General features: G+C 32.5%; 1 protein-coding gene across 1 annotated transcript in view; it reads left to right on the top strand.

The window, feature by feature from the left end:
* The first annotated feature begins 9,979 nt into the window (after positions 1-9,979).
* The window catches only part of LOC118182787 (uncharacterized), a 73,386-nt gene continuing 60,517 nt past the window's right edge, over positions 9,980-22,848 (top strand). The window contains exons 1-2 of the mRNA XM_035352172.2: positions 9,980-10,400; positions 15,931-16,911. Coding sequence (XP_035208063.1) covers positions 16,171-16,911 — 741 coding nt within the window. The 5' untranslated portion in view covers positions 9,980-10,400; positions 15,931-16,170. The remainder of the gene's footprint in view (positions 10,401-15,930; positions 16,912-22,848) is intronic.

Genomic DNA, 22,848 nt, shown 5'->3' with positions numbered 1-22,848 from the left:
ACAAATAATTGGCTTGTGGAAACTTCCTCAGATTCCTGTGACTGTTCTACTTCATCAGCAGTCTTCACTGGATTCAACTCGTATTCTTTTCATCCTTGCATTTCACTTGCTCATCGAAGGTATTTGCACAGTGGACACGTTCAAACATACCCGGTGTGCTGGCTATGTCTGCTCAAACGACGACTATCCGTGCTGTCCGATTCTCCAGTGTGTCTCCAGTATATCTACAGGCGTAATATATGCAACCGATTTCAGATAGCCCCAGAAGAAACAATCCAAGGGATTGAGAGCCAGGGAGCACGGAGACCAAAGTAACATGTCCGCCGCATCCAATGCACCTTCCGGGATATGTAGGATTGAGCTCCAGATGGTTGTTGACCGTCAAAAAATCAATAATAATTGAGGTGGTTACTCACCGCAATCGAAAAATGTGCTGGTGCACTATCATACATGAGCCATACGTTTTGGTTAGCATTGGTCGGTATTTTCTGCATCCAGACGTGGGAGGAAATGGGAGGACGTGCTGTAGGAAAATAAGAGTCAACAACCCTATAAGGAGGAGGAAGTGAGCAGCTTCTATTGGTCAAAAAGACTGGAGCCCCCTGGGTTAAGTCCAAGGGAAGAAGTCTGTCCTCTCGCCAGTTAAGAGCACACTTTGAGGTGACCTGCAGGACTTGAGGGGGAGAAAAACAAGATAATTTGCTTGTTGAAACATTCGAAAATGAGGCTTGGTCCCAACAGATAATCTCCAAGAATCCCTACCCAGATGTTAAAACAAGACTCAGGCTGCACTTTCGACGAGACTGTGTTGTGAAAAATTTTCGGACGACCGCATATGCACATTGTGCTTGTTGATCACGCCTTATATTTTAAATCATGCTTCATCTGAGAATACAACAGTCGCGGGAAACTGTTAATCAATCTGTGCGGCATCAAACATCCGGTGTACGAACTCTACCCCGAAGAAAGTGTTTAACATCACCTAAGAGAAGGACATACGGCATGTGAAAGGTGTGCATGTTTTCTGCACGTAAAACTGGCCTTAAGTCGGATGCATATTCATGTTAGTGTAATCTGATATATTGTTTCCGATTGAAGTTTAACACTCGCGATTTCTGCAATGCCTACTAATATGAATACTTGTTCGCGGCTTTTATTTCCCACATATATGTATGAAATTTGGATACGAGAAGACTTCTTCTTCTCGATCGCACTGCTCTTAATCATCGCATTTGTTTCGTCAGATTCACCACTCGTCTGGACGTCTATTTCTGCGATTTTGCCCTGCTAAATACGATGCGACTCCATGTTCTATGGTAACTTTTCATCCTCTTGATGCCCACAGTCATCCCTCCGATTTTGTCAGTCGAATTCGGAAACACCTTGTATATTGCTACTATACTGTGCTGCGCAATTCACAGGGCTGAAACTCACTCGAACCTGCCAGAGCCTGGATCCCGTAGCTCTCAGTTTTTGAGCGATTTTGAAACTCCAGTCAGACTACCAAATAAAATAAACTCGGATACTGTATTATATAATTAATTCCCAATATTACCAAGAACATTTACTATTCTCATTAATTTAATTTAAAGTGCTAATGTACTTATCTACTTCTTTACATTTGCCTTAATTCTAAATTGCTTATTATTTATTGCTTTATTAATTATTATTTTATTTATTTACTTTTATTAACCGTTTTCTATTGGCCACCCACAGTGCTCCGGCACTTCTCAATTGAGCATTTCTCTTCAGAATATTGTTATTACTGTTAACAAATGCATCACAGTCCTGAAATTAGGAGCTTTAATGTATTATCATTTCCCTTAAGTTAGTATTCTAACATATATTATATCCTTTCATATCCACAATAATGCATTTTTCCCCTTCTTGTAATTTTTATTCTGTGCACTGCTTATCGTAAACAGCTTATTTTTATCTTCAAATAAAAAGAAATAAAATAAAATCTGATGTGGACACCACATAACTTCTTTGTACGGCCTATTAAATTACACACACCTTTTTGTTGCACTTTAAGTTACTTCCTTGAATTATTATAATTTAATTAACCAATCCCTCAAGGCAACTTAAAAATAACGTCAAAAATTAGAAAGTTGGGAAATTAAAATCACGGTCAATTTTTATGGTACAGAAGTCAAACTTCTTTTAATTTTACTTTTTCAACTTTCCCAAGTAAAGAACGGAGAGACAGCACTGAAAGTTACATTTCGTTATTTGTCCAAAATTATTATTTTTTTTTTTTAATTTGACATTGACAAGATTTTGTTTCTTTCATAAAAATATTTTTTCAAACTTTGATTCCCCTTTAGAAAAATATTTTCTGCAGATTTTACATTTCACTACTATATAACACAAAATTAATTCCTTAACAATTTTTCCTAGAACAGGATAATCTTTTTAATAAAAAAAAATTCTTATAATAATAATTTTTTAGAATTCAATCATCAGTTATTTATTTTTCTATCTTATAAATATGTAAAATATAAAATATCTATCTTTCAAATAATAAATTAATAAAAGCCCTATAACTCCCGTCTTCATTCTAAATATAATAATAACATGTTTGGACTGAATCATTTTTAGATTAATCTATGCCACGAAGCTTGCGTAACACTGATGACGTAGTTAATTGGGAAATGTAATTTTTCTGTCCTAAACCAAAATCTTCTCTCGATAAGCTTTCATATTGGATAACTACTGACTTTAGCTTCTCTCTCTATGCTGCTTAGACGTAATTTTGCTGGGCTTCCTTCCTATCGCAAAAGTATAAAAAATGTAAATGTTTTGGAAATAGGCACGATTAGAGTGCCAAGTGAATTGTGGCCACAAATGTCAACTTAAATATTATATGGATCGATGTTCTAAGCATCAAGTATCTACCCACAGTGTTTCTGCGTTTCTACGTCTCAATGTCCCTACGTCAATACTTCTCTAAAATTTGCTTTTATTGAATACATATGTATATAATTGCAACACCAGGAAGGAATGATTTGACGAACGTCAAAATCATATGAAAGGAAAACCAGGCTGGTACATGCAAATGATTAGTATTTCAGCGCATTAAGACGATGCAGGAAGGAGAAATAATATCCGAATCACAGCATAAAAGAAACGTTGAGTATTGGATATCTCATTCGGAAAGCACTTCGTAAGTTTGCTCAAAATATCGTGTTACTCCTCGAATAAGAAGAAATGCATACCAGCAGCGTTGGAATTCGATGGAGGCAGGATCGTTCCTATCGAGAGTGGGGATTAACGCTCCATGATATCGCCCGACGAACTGGTCGACATCCAAACATCGTCATGCGAGTATGGAATCAACGAGTTGCTGAACAGCATACAGGATCTCAACGCCCTGCCATATGACTAACACTCGAGAAGATAGATATATTATGAGGTCAGCCCTTCAAAACCGTACAACCGTATCACGGACTGTTAGTCTGGAAATGGGCATGTTTACAGCACCTTCAGTATCCGTTCGTTCCGGGCATCGGTGTTTGCAGCAGCATGGAATATCGGCACGGCGACCATTACTTTGGCATCCCTTGACAATGCAGCATAGAGAGGGACGGCGAATCTGGTGCGCCGAACGACAAAGCTGGATATAGGAGTTGCACAATGTCGTCTTTTCAGACGAATCTCGGTTCTGCAAAGAGTATTCTCATGGCCGTATACTTGTCTGGAGGATCCGAGGAGACCGCACGTCACCTGCTTGTATTCGATATCGGCATATGGACTCTGTACCTGGTGTGATAGTTTGGGCAGTCACTGGGTACACGACATGCACATCTCTAGTTCTGATCGACGGTAGTTTGAACGCAAATCGATACATTTTTGACATGTTACTTCCAGTAGTTGTGCCTTTTCTTCGAGGCCTGCCAAACACCATCTTCCAACAAGATAATGCAAGACTAAATCTTCGAAGAAGGTCAGAGCACGATGTTTCACTTCGTGTTCTGACCTTCTTCGATACACAGGGTTACAAATGAAAGGAATACGACCCGATATCCGATTGCTGCCCTGACCTGCACGGTCTAGATCTGTCACCCACTGAAAGCATCTGGTCATGGATTGCTGAGACATTAGCCAGCCACGCCTCTCCAGCTAATACGGTTGATGAAGTGTGGCGTAGACTTGAAGCAGCATGAAATGAGTGTCCCGTTTCTGTCATCCAAGTACAGTTCGACTAAATGCCTAACCGGCTTAGGGCCGTTTTAGCTGCCAGGACTGGCAGCTGTTTCCACTAATTTCGCACCTGTGTAAGCACCCCATACTGCTTACAGATTTAATCATTTTGTCTTCATGCTATACTTTTTACGTACAATAAATATCTTTTTTGTATTTGCTTTCCTTCATGGTGCTGCAATTTTTATGCCCAGTAGTGCATATATATATATGCGCCGGTTGCAATAAAAAAGGGATGTACACAACTAAATATTATAGCGGTTTCATGCTCGAAGTTTTGCTGCTAAAAAATTCTTTTTGAATTATATGCGAGATAAATATATATACACAAAAAAAAAAAATCCCTTTTGAACCCATTTTAAATCCAGTTTACAATCCGTTAAAAAAAAAAAAAAAAAAAAAAAAGAATCATTTATTCTATACATACCTGCAAAGGTGATAAAAGATAAATGGATTCGAGAACAGTCATTACAAGGAAGTAAAAATTATTACGGTAGGCATAAAAAGATATAATTACGTATTGTTTCAATATGCAGGAATTATGCATTTTTTTTTCCACGCTAAGTTTTTAAATAAACCTTTTTTAGAGGGTTCATTTTAATAACCTACCTGGGATAGCTTATAGTTATCTAGTATTTCCAGTTATTAAATTAGCAATAAATATTTTTAATATATGTTTTTTGTAACACACACGTAGTCTACATATCTATGTAATATTTCTTATGTTATCTGGAATATTTTTGCATACAATATACCTAAAATTCAGTTTCATTCAAACTGAATAGAGTTTTCATTTAACACCGAAATCAAGATCAAGTTGAATTTTGCGTAGTCTAAGTATACGTTTATAATTTGCATGCTTTATATTAATACTAGTGGGGATCTAAAAATCGCTCGCATCAAACGCTCAAAAACTGAAGAAATTTCAAAATGGATATTTTCAATGTCACTTCTGTGCTGATAAGTAATATATCACTTGAAATTTTAATTTTTGTTTATGTTTAAAAACCATTTATTTACCTCAATTTGGATATGAGATTTTTTTTTTTAGCAGTACGAGTTTTTATTAATTGAGCATTACTTCAAGAATTATAAATTTGATTGTAATATCATCTTTCACACGCTCTTTGTTATGATTACAACATTTTATTCCTGACTTCTTTCATTTTGACTGAACTCAAAGTAGACGGGCGGCCACTTTCTTTCATATGGTGAACTCTTTCAGTTTCTCGTAGTCAGGTTACAAAGCTGAAAATCATTGTCTTGTTAGTTTCACAACCACTGGCAAGGTCTTTTTAAACACTTTACCGTAATAAAATATTCTTGTAACGTTCCGTAACAAAACGTTCAATGAAGTTGTAGAGACATTAGAATTTTTGGAAGCAGACAAGATGAAAAATTAGCAATCGCCTTCACCGGGAATCGAACCATGGACCTCTGGAATACCGGCCCAGCGTGCAGAACCACTACACCACGAAGGCAAGCTAGGAAGGCGGGAGAAATACCTTATAAAGTTTCCAAACAACTTTTCCGTTCGAATGTACTGCGAAGTAATACTCAATCGTAAAAATTCATTCTGATTTGGGAAAACTAATTTCCAACTTACGCCAAACAAACAGTTTTTAAAATTGACAGCATAATCTGCAACTGCAGTTTCAAGTGATATATACTTTATCAGTATAAGCGGTGTTTTTTCATTGTAGAGACATTAGGTTTATTATTATTATCATTATTATTATTTGGGGGAAAGCAGGCAAGATGAAAAATTAGCAACACCCTTGCAGGGAATCGAACCACAGACCTCTGGAATACGCGTCCAGCGTGCAGACCACTACACCGCGAAGGCATGCTAAGACGGGAGAAATACCTTATAAATATCAAATTCGAAATTTTCGCAGTTATTAAAAATTTGACATGAGGGATTTTTGGATCACTTTCGTATAATTGTGTTTTGAAAGCAACTAGTATTCTGGTTTTTATATTCATTTATTCTCATTTTAAAGAAAGAAGTTGAAAACTTCAAGTTTCAAAAAGATTTATACTTATTTTTTAGTTGCCGTTTTAAATATTTAATGAATACCTCATGTGCAGATTTAAACTTTCTTTCATTCAACCTTTTCTTTTACTGCCAATGCCTGGAAACTTGATCATACACAAACTTTAATAAAATAATTATCAAAATGGTATTTTTTAAAGCTTTCTTAAAAACCTATAAAAATTTTGCTGCTTAGTCAAATATATATATATTGTTACGAAATGCACAGACGCGGTGGGATAGCTTTCCCGCAAAGCAGGTTTAGGGTTGCTATAAAATAGCAAGAGAAGGCAAAGTTGCCACATTTGGCGAGAAATCGTCCATTTGGTGATAATTGGCGACATGTCATGGGCGGATGGAGAGCTTTCTGGAACGAATTCTTACCGGTTTAGTCCAGAATGTTCTCGAACTCAAGCCGAAAGCTATATAAACCCTGCCTGTCCGCAGTCAGAAGTGGTATTAGTGAGCTGATAGTCAGTCATTGGGAGTGCCTCGTCGAGAAGGCGAGTCAGTGTGTGCCTCGTCTAGAGTGCAAGATAATTAGTCTCGAGATAGTCCGTGCGGAATCGATCAACTTGACAGCCGGGCAGCGAGTGCCGAGTGGGTCGTCGAGTGCATCGAAGAGTCTCTTAATGTATCGCGGTTAGTGCATCGTCGAGAGAGCGTGTTGAGCTCCGAGAATGACTGAACCGAAAAAGTAGGGAGCTGTGCTCTGTGTGTCGTTGAGTTCATCGCGAATTGTAGCGTGGAGAGTCTCGAGAGTACGTGGAGTTCCGAGAACGTCCGACTAGAGTCGAGAACTGTACTCTGGTGCTTTGCAGTGAAGCTGTCTCCGCCGTTATTGCCTAACAGTGTGAAGGCTGTGTCGCTGATTGTTCCAGCGTGTTTATAGTAGGCCTTTGACGACTGTAAAAAGTGACTTCGGAGCTGTCCTGATCAATATTGGCTAAATAAAGTGTGTTTCGATAGTTCATCATCAAGTGCCGTCATTATTAACTCCAAATCCTCACGAACGTGAAGGAAGAAAATAACCTAACAACTGGTGTCAGAATTAAAAAAAATAACTAAATATATATATATCAGTAAAGCATTCCGTAAATTAATACGGAATTAAATTTCAAAAGCATTTAATTTATTAAATGTATTTAAAAAAACTGTTTAACAAATTTACAATTTAAATGCAGTGGTTCATAAAATTTTGACAAAAATAAATAAAGCTTCTACTCGATCTTTTCATTTTAATGTTGAAAAAAAAAAAAAAAAAAAAAAAAAAACGACACAGCGTTTGGCAGCTTGCTTTCAAGCCAAAAGAAAATTCTAACAAAGCTGCATGCAAATTAGGAGCAGAAAGCAACTGAACATAGAAATGTGTCAATCTGCTGAAGAAAAAAAGGCAATTTAAATTATGCTTTTCAGGACTTATTTTTAAAATTCAAAATGCCACAGCCTTATGGAAGGCCATCAGGAAGTTTAATTAAAACGAAAGCATTGCACAGCTGAATTTAAATAAGCTGTAAAGAGATAAAAATAAATTCAGTTAAATTAAGTACAAATAATTGAAAAATAAAATCCGAAAGAGTTCAGGTTTTAACAATCGCTTGGAAGAGCTCTTTCAAATTTTAATATGTTTCAGTAAATATTGATAAAGATGGCCCCCGTCGATTAGCGAAACATTTTATAGGATATTAGGTGAATATGCATTCAGAATAACAGGGAAACGTTATATAGCGTCTGTATATTTAAAAGTGAAAATATATACTGTAACTGTAAAAATATTTAATGTTTTAAATTAAATATGTCATGAGCTAAACGCACTTTTCTTTAAATCAATGAGATTGAAAAATAAAAAAATAATATTCTTAAGACCTGCGTCTATTGCATTATCTGCTGCTTGTTAAATCCTGACAGACAGATTAATTATGAAAGAATAACAGCTTAGGTTTTTGCGAATAGCAACGGTGTTTAGTGTGCTTGGTGTATTTAATTATGGCAAAGCACACTAGGGCTATCTGCCTAAGAGGAGGGATGCCTTCGTGGAGGACGTTCTAAGGTAACCTGGCTCGTATACACGTTACACATCGGGAAATGAATAGCAACGGACTCGAATGAAAATGAAATAATGAATCTCGAAACAACGCAAAGTCGTATTTCGAGACTAATATCTCTTTTGGGCTAATAATAAATAAGGATACCTTAGTTCTCGAACCAAAACTGAAAATGTAAAGCCTTGAATGCCTGATATTTGTTAGAAAATAAAAAGTTATGAACTTTTTAAAAGCACCAAACTGGACTAATGTAAGATCGCTTGAGGCGGAAAGGGGTCCCTAGGCTAAACATCTACTTCTCCCACTTATTTTTGCGGCAAATTTTAATTTTCAAATGAGAATTTTCAGTGTCAGACGATCAAACTTTCCGGGAAATCATTTTTTTTCATTATTCTTTTTTCTTGAGCAAACATTTTTTTTCATGGAAGGGGGGGCGACTTTACCCACTTCTTTGCTTTTATGAGGAGGAAATTATGAGAAATTTTAACTTAAAGCTATTTATAAGCTATTATTTTATTTTTATTATTTATTTTAAGAAATTTCAACTTAGTCTTAGACCTTTGGCGAGAGTTTAGGTCATATTTCATACAATAAGACCCTGAGGTTAAAGGAAGAATTTTAATTTCCATTCTCTATTTTCTTCCTTTGCAATTTGAAATAAAACAAACTTATCTCAAACAAATCCGAAAATGTGTGTCAATCCCGCCCTTGCGAAAAATAGTAATATTCTAGGTTAGCGCTTTCCCAGTGGTATAGCTAGAGAGGGACGGTCCGCCCGAGTGGCTCCTTTTTTGAAGAGGAAATTTTTTGCGAAACATTATTTTATAGGAATTTGTCAGATGGATGGTGGAGACAGGTAAAGAATAATTAGATTCTAAATTGCCATACGTAATTAAACTAAGGAAAAGAGTTTTTACTGTAAATATAATATTCAAAGAAATCGCCAAGTAATTTCAACAGTTACATATTTTTGTTGTATCTTTTTTAATGCTATCAAAGCTTGCAGGCTTTAGAATTTTTTCAGTTTATTCTAAAATATGATCTCTAGAACAAAGTTCCAAATATTGTAATACTAGTGCGAACTTTTCTTTCAGTTGCTGTTAGTGTCGCTAGTTGTGAGAAGCGCTTTCTAAATAATCATTTAAGACGTATTTAAATACTGCAAATGTATACTTTTATAGTTAAGAATTCTTTCTCTATTGTCTATTGTAACTGAAGCGATCTGGAGCGATCGAATAGACCTCTACTAAATGACTGTGGTTTTGCAAGCAAAAAAAACGAGCAAAATAATAAGATAATTTTAAAATATTGAAATTAAAGTTTTCTTAAAAAATTAGAGCAGAGTTTTAATTTTTTTCACCAGCATATCGTTTTGACTTTTTTTGTAGTTATTTGTTTGTGTATTAAGAGGAGCAGCAAATTCAGGGACTGCCCCGAGCGGCAAAATTGTAACTACGCCACTGTTTCCCTTTCACGGGATTTAAATTTCGTCATTCCTAATAGAAGCTGATGAGATCTCTACAAACATTTTTGGAAGTAAGGAGAAAAGTATCGTCAGCTAACATTTTTTTTTTTTTTTTTTTTTTTTTTTTATTGACAATTAAATTATTGAAGCGCCAAAGTTACGATAAAATTAATATAATTGAAATAATCTGTTTAAAAACTTTGATTGTCACATTTTTGTATAGTAAAACGCACACGTTAACATTGTTAAGTTCTAATCGATCTGGAGCCGGAAAAAGCAGAGGATTCGCGAGAAGAGCGCTGGGAGAGCAACGGACATATTCTCTTAACCTGTGGAGATGGCAAGTGTATCAGTAGAGTAGTAAGCGTCAGGCAGTGAGGCTGTTGCTCCATCTAGTCAGTATTTATTATATCTTCCCCTTCCCTCATCGAAGAATAGTTTCGTAATTTCGTTCACTGACTATAAAGGGCGAAGATCTCGTGTGCATTTATCGTTGGCACATTCTATTGATGATGTTCTGTATACCGGAGACCGCAAGATTCTTTGTTGCCGTGTTCAACGTTTGGCGCAGTTCGTATCCGCTCAACGGTATCATGGATGCTTCGGTTCAAGGAAGCAGCTGAGAGAGTGGATTTGATAACGAAGGATCGAGGTATTTAATCTCCATTCCGTATTTATTTATTGTATAAACATGTAGTGATTTTAACTGAGCGTTCAATAGTATGTATTATCAGTTGAATGGAACCTAATAGTCAAAGAATTTTTTAAGATTTAGGTGGATGTAGCTGCAGTGTTTATCGATTGTAGATCGTAATGAACATCCAGTTTTCAAACTGATGAACCGGCAGATGCTGTTGTTGTTTTTCTCAACCCTTTGCTAGCAATGATGATTCTTTTTACCTAGCTGGTAGAAATCTTATAATATGTGATTCCTCTGTTTATTCGTGTCCTATTTCGTTTCAGAAAGCCTGTAATTAGGTAGATTAATCCAGTGATGTGACATTTATGAAATAAATGATTCATTTTTGGAAGAAAGATTTTTCTTTTTAGATATATATCTCACTGAGTGCAAATATTATGAATGTAAGTGGAAGATTTTTTTTTTTTTTATTTTGAATGAAAAAATTTAAAGTAATTTTAATTGAATTGTAATGCAAAGTACATAAGTGGTAATGTATAAAAAATTTATAATTTTCCTTGTTATTTAACATTTTAAATAATATAAATAATGCCATATTTAAAAAAAAAATATTGTGGTATACATAGCTGTTCCCATATTTTAGTAGTTTTCTGGTCTTTATATTTTTATATCTCAGAAATAATATGTATTCCCATGAGTATTTGAAAGTCTATCAGTTCTTAAGAGCAGGAAGGTTTATTTACATATAAAGAAATCGAATGTTTATTATGATTTTACTTCCATTGTATAATTTATTCTAAATACTCTTTCAGTAGGTTTCTAAAATAAATGTTTTTAGCATCCTGTTATTTAGCTTGTAAATGTTCTGTTATTTAATGTGGCAGTAAATTATTTTCTCTGTCTAAACAGCTTTGTAATTATTTCCCTTTAAAAAAAAAAAGCAGATTTACAAAAAGTATTTAAGAATAATTTTTTATCTAATCTATTTTAACTATCATGTCATTTCTTGTATTTACCTTTATGTGCTGATTAATTTTTAAATAAGTTTATTTATTAGTTAAATACCTAGTCAATATGCTTCTTGTATAGAACATATGGCTGATAATTTTAATTTCTGAGAGATATCATCACCTTTATCCAGTGACAAGATTTGAATCATTTGGTATATATTATCTTGTTATTTTAATATGTGTTATCATTGTATCGTCTTTACTGATCTGACTGAATATCAGCAAATAAAAATGCAGCTTTTCATGGATAGAGCCAAAATTTTTACCATTCAAAAGTTGAGGAAATTTTTGTTATGTATTACAAATGAGCAAAATAGTAAATTTAAATGTAGTGGAACACTACTATATTTTTCAGAGATATTTTCAAAATTAATTTATAACAGAATTAAAACATCAGAATAAGTTGTATGAAATAAAATACTCTCATTCATCAAAATTGTAAGAATTACAAGATTTGAAGTTAACTAAATAAGTAAATCTAATGTATACAAGTTTATTATTTCTGACACAAAATACTGAATGTAAGTTAACATTTGAATTTGATTCCTCTGGAACTAGATTTATTATCTTAAAATTTTTGTACAGTTAATAGTTCCTTTTCTTATAAAATGAGAACAAGTTTCTCTGTTTGTACCTTTAATTTTTTAAGGGGGGGGGAAAGTCTCCTTAATATTTTATACACTTCAGAATTAAACTTTTTGTTGTAAAATTAAGACAATTTTTTTTCTCTTGTTTTAAATTTTTCAAAAAGGATATGCATTCATATGAATGTATTCATAATATGTGCCCTTTATATTTGGAGCATTACTTATTTAAAAAAATATGTGCCATTTAGATTTTGAAATATTACTTATTTTAAAAATTGCTATGAACAGTTTGCAATTCCATTGATCTCTCTATGTTTAATTCATTGCTCTTAATTTTATTAAATTGCTGAGAATTAGATTGATTGCTATTTAGGAATGTCAGTATATTTTTATATACTATCTTCTATATATTTTTCATGGAGTATTTGTATAAAACTTTTTTCCATTATGTAAATATTGTACTTTTATGCAATTGTTACTCTGCTGCATTTCTTAAGTATGATTTCTTTTTTTTTTTTTTTTTTTCCAAGGGGGGGGGGTTTAATTTCATGTAATATAATTAATTGTTTTATTATTAAACATTATATATTTATATATGTAATATTCAAAATCCAGTATTCTGCTAAAATGATTTATTAACAAAATTAACTGCTTGCAGAGGTCTTCAGGTTGAAAAGCTTTTTTTATGTAAATTTTATTTGCTTTTAAATTAAGCAAAAAATATATTAAGAACATATATTCACAAAAATATGATCACTTTTTGTGTTGTATTTTTGGTCTAAAATGGGTATTTTGATAAAGGAAATATCAGAATAAAAGAAAAGAGTTTTATCATATTATATAGAATAATTACTTTGTTTAAGTGTAAAATTAACATACTAGGTAATTAGCACATATATAACCTATGTAATTACTACTAGTTATAATAGCCTTATTGAGCTGAATGATTTCTATTTAAGCCTGTATCAACTAATACGTTCACTAATATATATATAAAAACAAATACTAATTAGCAATGTTACTAACTTTTCCTAGTTTTTCTTTCTACACCATAACAAAGTGTTGTATTTAATTAAGCAACTTATTTTTCATTTTAATCAGAGCCATGTTGTGTTGTCAAGTATTCACCAACATTTTTATTTCTTGAAATTTATGCAAAAATATAAGGAAGGTCTTATTTTTTAGTAAATACAACATTTCTCCACAGCCAGCAGTGCATTTTCAATATGATTTTCATTTTTAACAGATCTAAGACTCACTTAACAATAGCAAGTAGCTTAATCCTGTTATCAGTGTAATTAAAACAAATTTAATAATGCTTTCTGCAGTTAATGCAATATTATACAATTTCCTTAACTGTTATCTTTCAGTATAAACATGTATATAATTATTTTAGTAATCAGGATGTTACTTTCTTTTTAACTACACTTACATTTCTTATAACTTTACTGCTAAGTTCATTTAATTTTTCTATTTCTGTTGAATCTAAGCAAGACATAAACTCATAATTAAATACTCATTTGCCTTCTATCTTCTTGTGTATCTTTTGACGTAGTTATTTTTCTTGTCATCTAATTTCTATATCAGTGTACGTTTTAGTGAATAATTACATTAATAATATAATGACAATCTCACTTAAGTTTTATTATAACTGTGTATATGAAGAATTGCTTTGAGAGGTATGAGTATATATTTACGTAACTGTCCTTGTCACATTTATGAGCAATTTTTTATTAAAAAATTTTTTTTTAATATTTAGGTGTAAGGTAATGGTAAAACTCTTGCTGTTTTAAAATTATAAGTTTAGAATTCTTGCAATGTATCTTGTATATATTACTTTTCTTAGATGAACACAAATATCAGGGAAAATATAAGAATATGATTATATTAAAGCTTTATGTCCAAAAAAATATCATAAAATTTAAAGGAATCGATTTAATTAATTTTTACTTCTGTGCATTTAAAATTTCTTGATTTTTGCTTTAACTAACCTAAAAAGCAGCAGCAGTCTTTCATCTTTTCATAAAAACTAAATTGTATCTTTTTTTAATTGATGAGAAAAAAAATTTAATTCAACACTTAACTGTTCTAATCATTTCTCTCTGTATTATAAGAAATTCAAAGACTTATGTTAGACTTCCTATTTTACTTTCTGTGTTCCTTCACTAAAGTAAGTAAATGTTTTCAAACAGCTTATTAATTGACTAATTTTATTTTATTGATTTTTTATAAAAATATTCTGACAGAAATTTTAAATAATGTTGATAACTGACTTTGCTTTCTTATTTCTCTTATTGTTTTTCTTACCAGTTTGTCAAGTTAGCAAAATTATAATTTTAGAAGCCTTCAATTTTGCTTTTCATCTTTGAAAACTTTGCTTACTCTTTGAATGTTGTGATCAAGAAACAAGAAAGAAAGAAAATGTAAAGATGAAAAACCTTTGATTCCTGAATATATATATCAATTTTGAGAATCCCAAGGACATGTATAATAAACATTTATTATTTTATGTAATATCATAAGAAGTAACACTTCTAGTCATAAATACTTCTCTAAATCATGCCTTGGTACTTTTCCGTTTCGCTGGCGCAAGTCTCGCCAGGCAGACTTTGTTGGCGACAGCATACACTATACACATAAAAAATGTTAACAAATGTTAGTTCTAAGATTTTTTATTTTGATATGGTTTAAAATTTTGTAAAAAGCCAATAAATAACGACAATAAATTTGTAAAAAGACATTAATTTAAGAATTTACTATGCTTTCATTATTCAACATCCTGATTTGCCAGTTCTTATCACGTGACCCCAAGTGATCTCATCTCACGTAAACTACCCTACAAACATCTAATTCTCTCAGTAATTATCTACATTAATTTCAAGTTAAATCTTAATTTGGGATAATAGTTTAAATGCAAGAATTATTTCAATTTGCATGAATGGCTTACTCATAAATTATGTAAAACCACAGTGCTTTACTTCGCTAGTGCATTCTCATTAGAACTGATGAATTTAACTCTTGATTTTGCCTTTCTATATTTTCGCCTTCCGGTGAGCGGTGTGATTGCATCCTAATTGACTTAATCACTGTGAGTGGTCTTAGAGCATGAAATTTAACTAAAAAAAATTGTAAAAATTCTATGTAATTGTATGCCAGTATTGAAAAAAACAATCACTCTGATAAGAAATGGCTGCAACTTGTTTTGAAAATAAAGCGTAAAAGGTTACCAGTGAAGATATTCCGTTTGGCATCATCTGTATCATTATTGGCGACTTTATTGTTTGCGCCAGCAAAACTGAAAAGTACCTGTGCCTTTTACAAAGTTTGAAAATGTTAAAAAGAATAAGTAACCTTTTGTAACAGCAGTTTAAAACCTGAAAGACAACCAATTGTAAAAACATATGTTACGGACTATCTAATTTACTGTAAAAGTTGAGTAACTAACTCTGGTGTATCAAGGTTAAAAAAGAAAAGCTTTTTAACATTACTATACTAAGTAGCCACTTAGATCTGTTAACTGACCTCATTTTATTAAACATACTAAAATGGAGGACCAGGTGCTTATTTATAATTATAAAATGCTTCAATAATTCTCATCTTAAAAAGACATCAGAAAAATACAGATAGTACATTAAATCAGTTATCACCATTACATTTCTCTCTCTCTCTGGCAATGATAGATTATTTCTCATCCTTTTCCTTATTTCCTTCATTCCCCCCCCCCTTTGTTTAAATGCACTCAAAAAGATATCTTTTAGTATGTGGTTTACAGTTATAAATATATTTCTTTGCATGTCTCAAGATTCAGATACTATTTAATAGGCATTATTGTTTAAAATTATGCATTTTATGATACTTAAATAAGAAAAGAAAATGTTCTCATTTTGTTACTGTATTTGAATGTAACAAAGAAAAAATTAAAACTTTTATTACCATTTTTTATAGGCAGTCATCATCAATGTGGTCTTCTGGAACTGCCATAATGCCAAGGCATGTAATCACTCATTTTCTGGAATTCAAAGTACTGTCTGTTCCAGTTACATAATATGGGATTATGAAGTGTCGTAAACGTGCACACCCCCGAAACTAACCCAAACTTATGTGTAGCTTGTCTTTTCTATGTGTCAGTGTGACTGTTGGCTGTGGCTTCAGCCCTCCTTTCCCGTTCATTAGGCGGGGAGGGCAATGAGGATGACTGGTTCAGACAAAATGGAAAAGGCGAGCTCAGGAGTTTTCACATTGACGCCAGCAACGCAACAAAGCGCCTCCACCCCTAACCCTTCAGTTCAGCCTAATCCAACAATGACTCCCCAGCCTCAGTTTGCAGAAGTGTTGCAACAATATGGTGCTCAACAGCAACATATACAGCAACAGAACCGCGCTCACTCCAGGTCCATGTCGTCTCTCCCTCCAGAGTCGTTCATGATTATCCGGAGCAAAGCGCTAAATCGTCGTGTTGTCATCAACGTGGGAGGTGTCAAACATGAGGTTTTGTGGACCACTCTAGAACGCCTACCTCACACTAGGCTTGGTAGACTTAGAGAATGCAACACCCATGAAGCTATCATGGAACTGTGTGATGATTACAGCTTGATTGACAACGAATACTTTTTTGATCGCCATCCTCGTTCTTTTAGTGCTGTAGTTAATTTTTATCGTACCGGAAAACTTCATCTTGTGGAGGAAATGTGCGTATTGGCGTTCAGTGATGATTTGGAGTATTGGGGAATAGATGAATTGTATCTCGAATCGTGCTGCCAGCATAAATATCATCAGAAAAAAGAACATGTTTATGAGGAAATGAGGAAAGAAGCAGAATCATTGAGACAAAGAGAAGAAGAAGACTTTGGATTCGGAAGGTGTGCACCCTACAGAAAATGTCTGTGGGATTTGTTAGAAAAACCAACATCATCATTGGCCGCCAGAGTGAGTCATGTTGTTTAACTTCATTGTTTTCTTCTTCTTCTTTCCCCCCCAGCCTGAAAATTATACAGAATAAGTTGAGCAAGGAGAATAAGCTGCATTTGATGTCCACCAGCTAAAATGTAAAATGCTTCTTTATTTTGGATTTAAATTAAAACAAGGGTTATTTTTTTGCATGGTTTTGATCATCTTGATTCTCTTGTCTTCCCCCCTTTTTTTGTCATTTTTAATTTTGTATATGTGATAAGACCCATGCACATAACCTTTCATTTCTCCTAGCTTGGTGTCTAAGAAATGCATACATCATAAAAACTTGATTATGAATAAACTTTTCCTAACTCGAGCAAAAATAATAGGAATTGTCAAATGATAGTATGCTTATAATGTTGGAAAGGATAAATCTTAAGTAATGAAAAAAATTCAATTTAATAGCACTTTTTTTTTTTTCTTGTTTTCATTTCTGAAAGAATAAAGTGAAAAAACTCTTGTATTTCAGATAATAGTCTTAATAGTTATCAGTAGATTAATTAATTGCCCTTAAAATAATAGTTTTGGGTAGCTCATGTCCCTCAAAGATAGTACGCTTAAGGCTTAGCCAAATCAGGCAATACTAAGAGTAACACTAAAATCTGCAATCTTTAATTTATGCACTTGGAAGAAAGTCAAATAATAATTCCAGAATACTGATGTATCAAAACTGTGTTTAATCTGTTTTCTTGTTTTATAGGTCATTTGTAAAGGCTAGGGGACCACTGAGAAAAATTAAATTGAATGCTTTACTCCAATTTACTGTCTGAAGTATATGTTTGGTTACTATTTCATCCAAAGTTTTAATCCACAAAATGTGGTATGTGTCGCGCTTATTCTGTTGTGGAACATTGGTGCTGGCTCGCCTGCAGTGCTTTATTTTCTTTTGTAAAATGTATTTTGTTCAAGTGTTTCACTTATTTTCCAGTAACCTGCAGCGTATCTTCTTTCACCACCGCCTTCAATGTCGTCATTCGATGTTGGTTGGAATGGGCAGAGAAACGACAGTGTTGTCACAGAAGCTTCAGATGTTACTGCCTTTGCATGCCCCTCTTTCTCCTGCACGATGTCTGCGATGGATGAGTGGCAAATATATTCATTGCTGAGGAAATTGCATGCAATTGTTGTTGCTGGTGGCTGTTATAAGATGTTAAATTGCATCTGTGAGTCTTTGCACTGCTTTTTTTATTTTTATTTTTTGGAAACTGCAATGAAATTTTAATAGTTGTCTTTCAAATCTTTCAAAATTTCTTACAAAAATGACTTTGAAATTATACTTGCCTTTATTATATGAGTTAAATGTTGCAGAATTAAATTTAAGTCCACTTGTTAACCCAAAACCAATGTGTTTCCTGTATGAAAAATTTTTATTAAAAAAATTAATGTATTTTTAAAAAGATTTTAATTTTAAATTTATTTTTAAATCTTAAAATTTATTTATTTTAAAAAATAAATAAAAAATTTATTTTTAATTTATTTTTTTAAAAAGGCTGAGAGAACTCTAAGCCTCTATAAAAAAATTTGGTACTTATGTATTAACGCAACCAGGCCAAAATTCGCATAAATTGCCAAATTTAGCGACCCCACTTAAGGCAACGTATGTGTTTAGACGAAAGTTTATTTGTAAAAAGAAAAAATAACACTGGGCGTGTACTACCACAGCACTGGGTTTTCGGCGGAATTTGCCGAGAAAAGAAAGAGACTATTTTGGTTACTGTACCTAACAGAAGCGCCGTTACCCTCATGGAAAAAGTTTGCGAAAATATCAAGGAAGGAAGCATCATTTATTCGGATTGCTGGAAAGGATACAATACAAGTGAGTTCAAAAATGCTGGATTTCTGCATGGAACTGTTAATCACAAATATAACTTTGTGGATCCCAACACGGGCGTTCACACACAACATGTAGAGCGCATGTGGGGCTCAGCCAAATGGCGCAACAAAAAACAGAGAGGAACAGCCCGTCATCATCTTGACTCATACCTTATCGAATTTATATGAATTATACGAATTCATTATTTTGCTCAAATTATTGTTTTTTTTACCCTAAACTGTTTGGTGGTAATATGAGTTACAACTATTCATAAATTAGCTGCATAATATTTATTACTCCCTTTACAGAACTACTATTTATCTTCCTTATTGTTATATTATAAGATTGGATTTTATGTCTTTAGGGAAAAAGCAAACAAAATATATTAAAAAAATCCTTGATAACTGAAAACAGGTGTTACTGCAAGTATGAAGGGTATCAGACCACAAAACTAAGGAATAGCTATTTTCAATCAAATTTTAAAAAAATAATCACTTACTAATATTTTCTATAACTTCTAATTTTATTAAATACTATCATACAATAATTAGGAGTTTTAATGAAAAATTAGCATTTTCTAAAACACTGTTTATTTCATTATTTAAAATGTGCTATGCCATTAGGCACTACACGGAAAGGGGGGAATGCCCCATAGAGGACTTTTTAGGGGAAACTGGCTCATATCCATCTCACGCATGGGAAAAACCATGAAAATGTCCATGCAGCTAACCTATTTTCCAGGAGTTAAACCGTGGACTGAACTACCAGTGTTCAGTGTCCTTTTTAGCTCTCAGCTTGGCCACTGGTGGGCATCACTGTTTATTTGCATTTATTTTTTTAAACTCTGATGAATTAGTATACTTAACATTTGAATCGTAAATAGTGTATGTATTTTCACAAATAGGATTTTATGTTTTTAGTCTTTGCATTTCCTTCTCCTGTCCAGTCATATCCATTTTGGAACTATTCTTATATATGCCCTCGCTTGGTGACAAATTTCTCGCCAAATATTTTTGGCCAGTCACACAACATCTGTGAACAAAAGTGCCACGATTGTGCTATATCACATGTCTTTCTGCAATTCAGAATTTCGAAAGTAATGATAAAAACTTCCTACAAAGTTAACTTACTACACGAAAACCAAATCTTATCTCTGCTGACAAAATCTTAAACTCCGCTGACAAATCTTAAACTCCGCTGATAGCCACATACTTTACCAACAAGCATTTGACTGCAAATCCACACAAGAACTATCAGAAATGCCCTTCTTCGTCCGAGTTCTCATAGCAGCTCTGCATTTCGGACTCCATTTTAAAAGTCCCACAGAAATTCCAAAAATACACTTTGATTCTTATAAACACACCCATGAACAAAAGACTCGTTAACAATTCCAACACCGTACCTTTTAATACTAAATTTATTTTCCACATAATCTAAAATATGCAACTGAAATCTTGCCAACATGTCTATCATTGCAACATAGGTGATTTCAAAACACGAACCAATGAGCAATTAAACCACTGCAGCAAAATAGTTAAGTTTCAACGTCAAAAGAGTTGCCATACAAACAATGTCGTCCCCAAAACCACCATACAGCACTGCAGTCGCGCCAAAAACCAGCACAGAACATATATCGCCACATTTGGTGATCTTAGGGCGAATATAAGAGTAGAGCCTCACTTTTCTTCAATGCAAGAAAATTCTGCTTTCACTCTTTCTTTAATTATAATAAGCTTTGTGTTTTCATTCATTTGAAATAATTGTGGGAAACATTCATTAAAAATCTAACTTTATGTTCAGAAAAATTACCCGAATTGCCACTACCTCAGTTTGAAGTTTGAGCATCTTATATGATTAAAATTAGAAATATAATTTTTGTTGCTAATTTATATCATCTTCTGTTGAGATTATTAACTTGTGTTATTCTATACTTCATCTTCATACAAACTTATGAAAACGTTGAGCAGAAATCAATCAGTCATGTACTATAGAAATAAAAATAATATAATATGTAAAAAATAATTAAAACAGTGATTATATTAATAATAAATAATTTTAAAAATTTTTAAAAAACTGACTATCAAAAAAGGAACCTTGAAAGTATGCATATACATCTGGTATTTATTAATCAACAATCGTAATGAAGTAATCTGGAGAACTGCATTTCTAGTATAAAATGATCAATTTATGTATATACATTTTTGATTTTTCTAATGAAATGGATAATTTTTAATGACATTTATGAATTATAATGTAAGGAGACAAAAAAAAGAAAGAAAGATATATTCACATAATTTGAGGGAATATGATATTATGAATCTATTTTGTAAAAAGATAAATTGTGATTAGTTAAAACTCATGAAAAACCTTTTAATTTTTTGTTTTTAGTTAATATTCTCCATGTTTCTACGTGGGAAAATATTGTTTTCATTATAAATTTGAATTAAGCTTTTAATAATGTTTTTTCAACAAAGTGGATCATCCTGTCAAGAAATGTGTCTGAGACAAGTAATTATTTGCCTCTCATATATTTTCTCATTTTATAGCACCAGAAACTTATTAGTAATTTTAGAAGTAGGCTGTAAATATAACAGTCAAAGAATTATTCGAATAAAATATATGTTGAATTGGATGTTCACTGAAAATATCTAATATGAAAACCATATTACCCTGGATATGCAAAACTGTAGCTTCATCTTGTTAGAATCACATTTCTAGACTGCCCTTGAAAAGCTGGCCTTAAAAAATAAAAAATAAAAAAAAAACTTAATCTCTTTCACTAATGGGGCTGAAAGGAATTTAGAGGATACATTTTGGAGTCAAAAAAACATACTTTCAAGTAGCAAATTATAATCTCAAACGATATCATTTTGAAATAAAATCATGCACTTTTTAATCATTGCTGAATTCTGAAATTTTAATGCAATTGTTTTCTAAAAAAAAAAAAAAAAAAAAAAAAAATTGCAATTAACTATCAAAAAAGAAAAAAAAAACATATTTAAAAAACAAAACTTTTTAAAAAAATGCCTTTATTAGAATTTTGCTTGTCCTGTGTTTGTGTTGCTTTAAATTGTATTCCTGCAACTTTCAACCTAATGAAGAAAGGAATGGAAATCCTTTCAATTCAGTGTGTAACTTAATAACACTACATTATATTTTGGTTTGGTTTAATGGAGCTTCTGCATCATAAATATTTGCATATCTCTTTTTTTATTATTATAAAACGTTATTCGTATTTTTTAAGCTTTTTTTTTTTATATATGTGCCAAATGAATAATTTGATGACTGCTTATAATTTAATCATAAAATTATGTAGGTATTTAAGGATATTTTACTACAATTTAATTGAAAAGAGGAATTTAATTTATTTGGAAATTGTAAACTGGGGAAAACATTATTGTTTCTATTCTTTAATGAAGACTATATTTTTTCCTCTGGAGGGGGGAGAGTATGCATTTTATTGCTTTTGATAGCAGATAGTGAAAATGTTCAGGAATACCCATAATCATGTGTCTGATACTGGCATTTGATATTATTCCAATTATATGCATGTTGATTCAGACACAGTTTGAATGAGTTTGTTTTTGCTAAAGCGTAAGAAACAATATATATTATGTTGTATCATTTTCAATCAGCTAAAAAAGAAGTGAATAATAGTGTTAAGTACGTGATAATAAAAATCAGTAAAAAAAAGTTTCTTTTTTAATCGAATATCCAAAAGATTGTTTTATAGAGATTCCTCCTATATGAAAGATGATGAAGTTATTGAATTATCAACTGGATAAAAGCATTAAAACCTCTAAGCGATGTCATCTTGGTTTCATTTATTACATTCATGCTGCTGGCAGAAGTTTTTGTAGTATTTGCTTTCTCATTTTATGGTAATGCTTAAAAGTTTAGAAAAAGGTTTTCCTTAAAAATAGAAAAATCTGAAAAAATGCATAGGGCCTTTCCTTCATTTAATGTACAGTTTTTCTTCAGATTATTGTCTTCAGTTATAGGTTTTACAAAATATGAGGAATTATAAACTGAGTAAGTTTTCTGCCTAATAAAATAATGAATTATTCTTTAAATTTTGGAAGGATTCGTCTGGTTTTAAA

This window comes from Stegodyphus dumicola, chromosome 9 (genome assembly GCF_044657685.1).
Source record: "Stegodyphus dumicola isolate Sdum_Otavi_A_Nest chromosome 9, ASM4465768v1".
Classification (NCBI taxonomy): domain Eukaryota; kingdom Metazoa; phylum Arthropoda; class Arachnida; order Araneae; family Eresidae; genus Stegodyphus; species Stegodyphus dumicola.
Note: the sequence above shows the minus strand (reverse complement) of the source record. Positions and strands in the feature narration are given on the sequence as shown.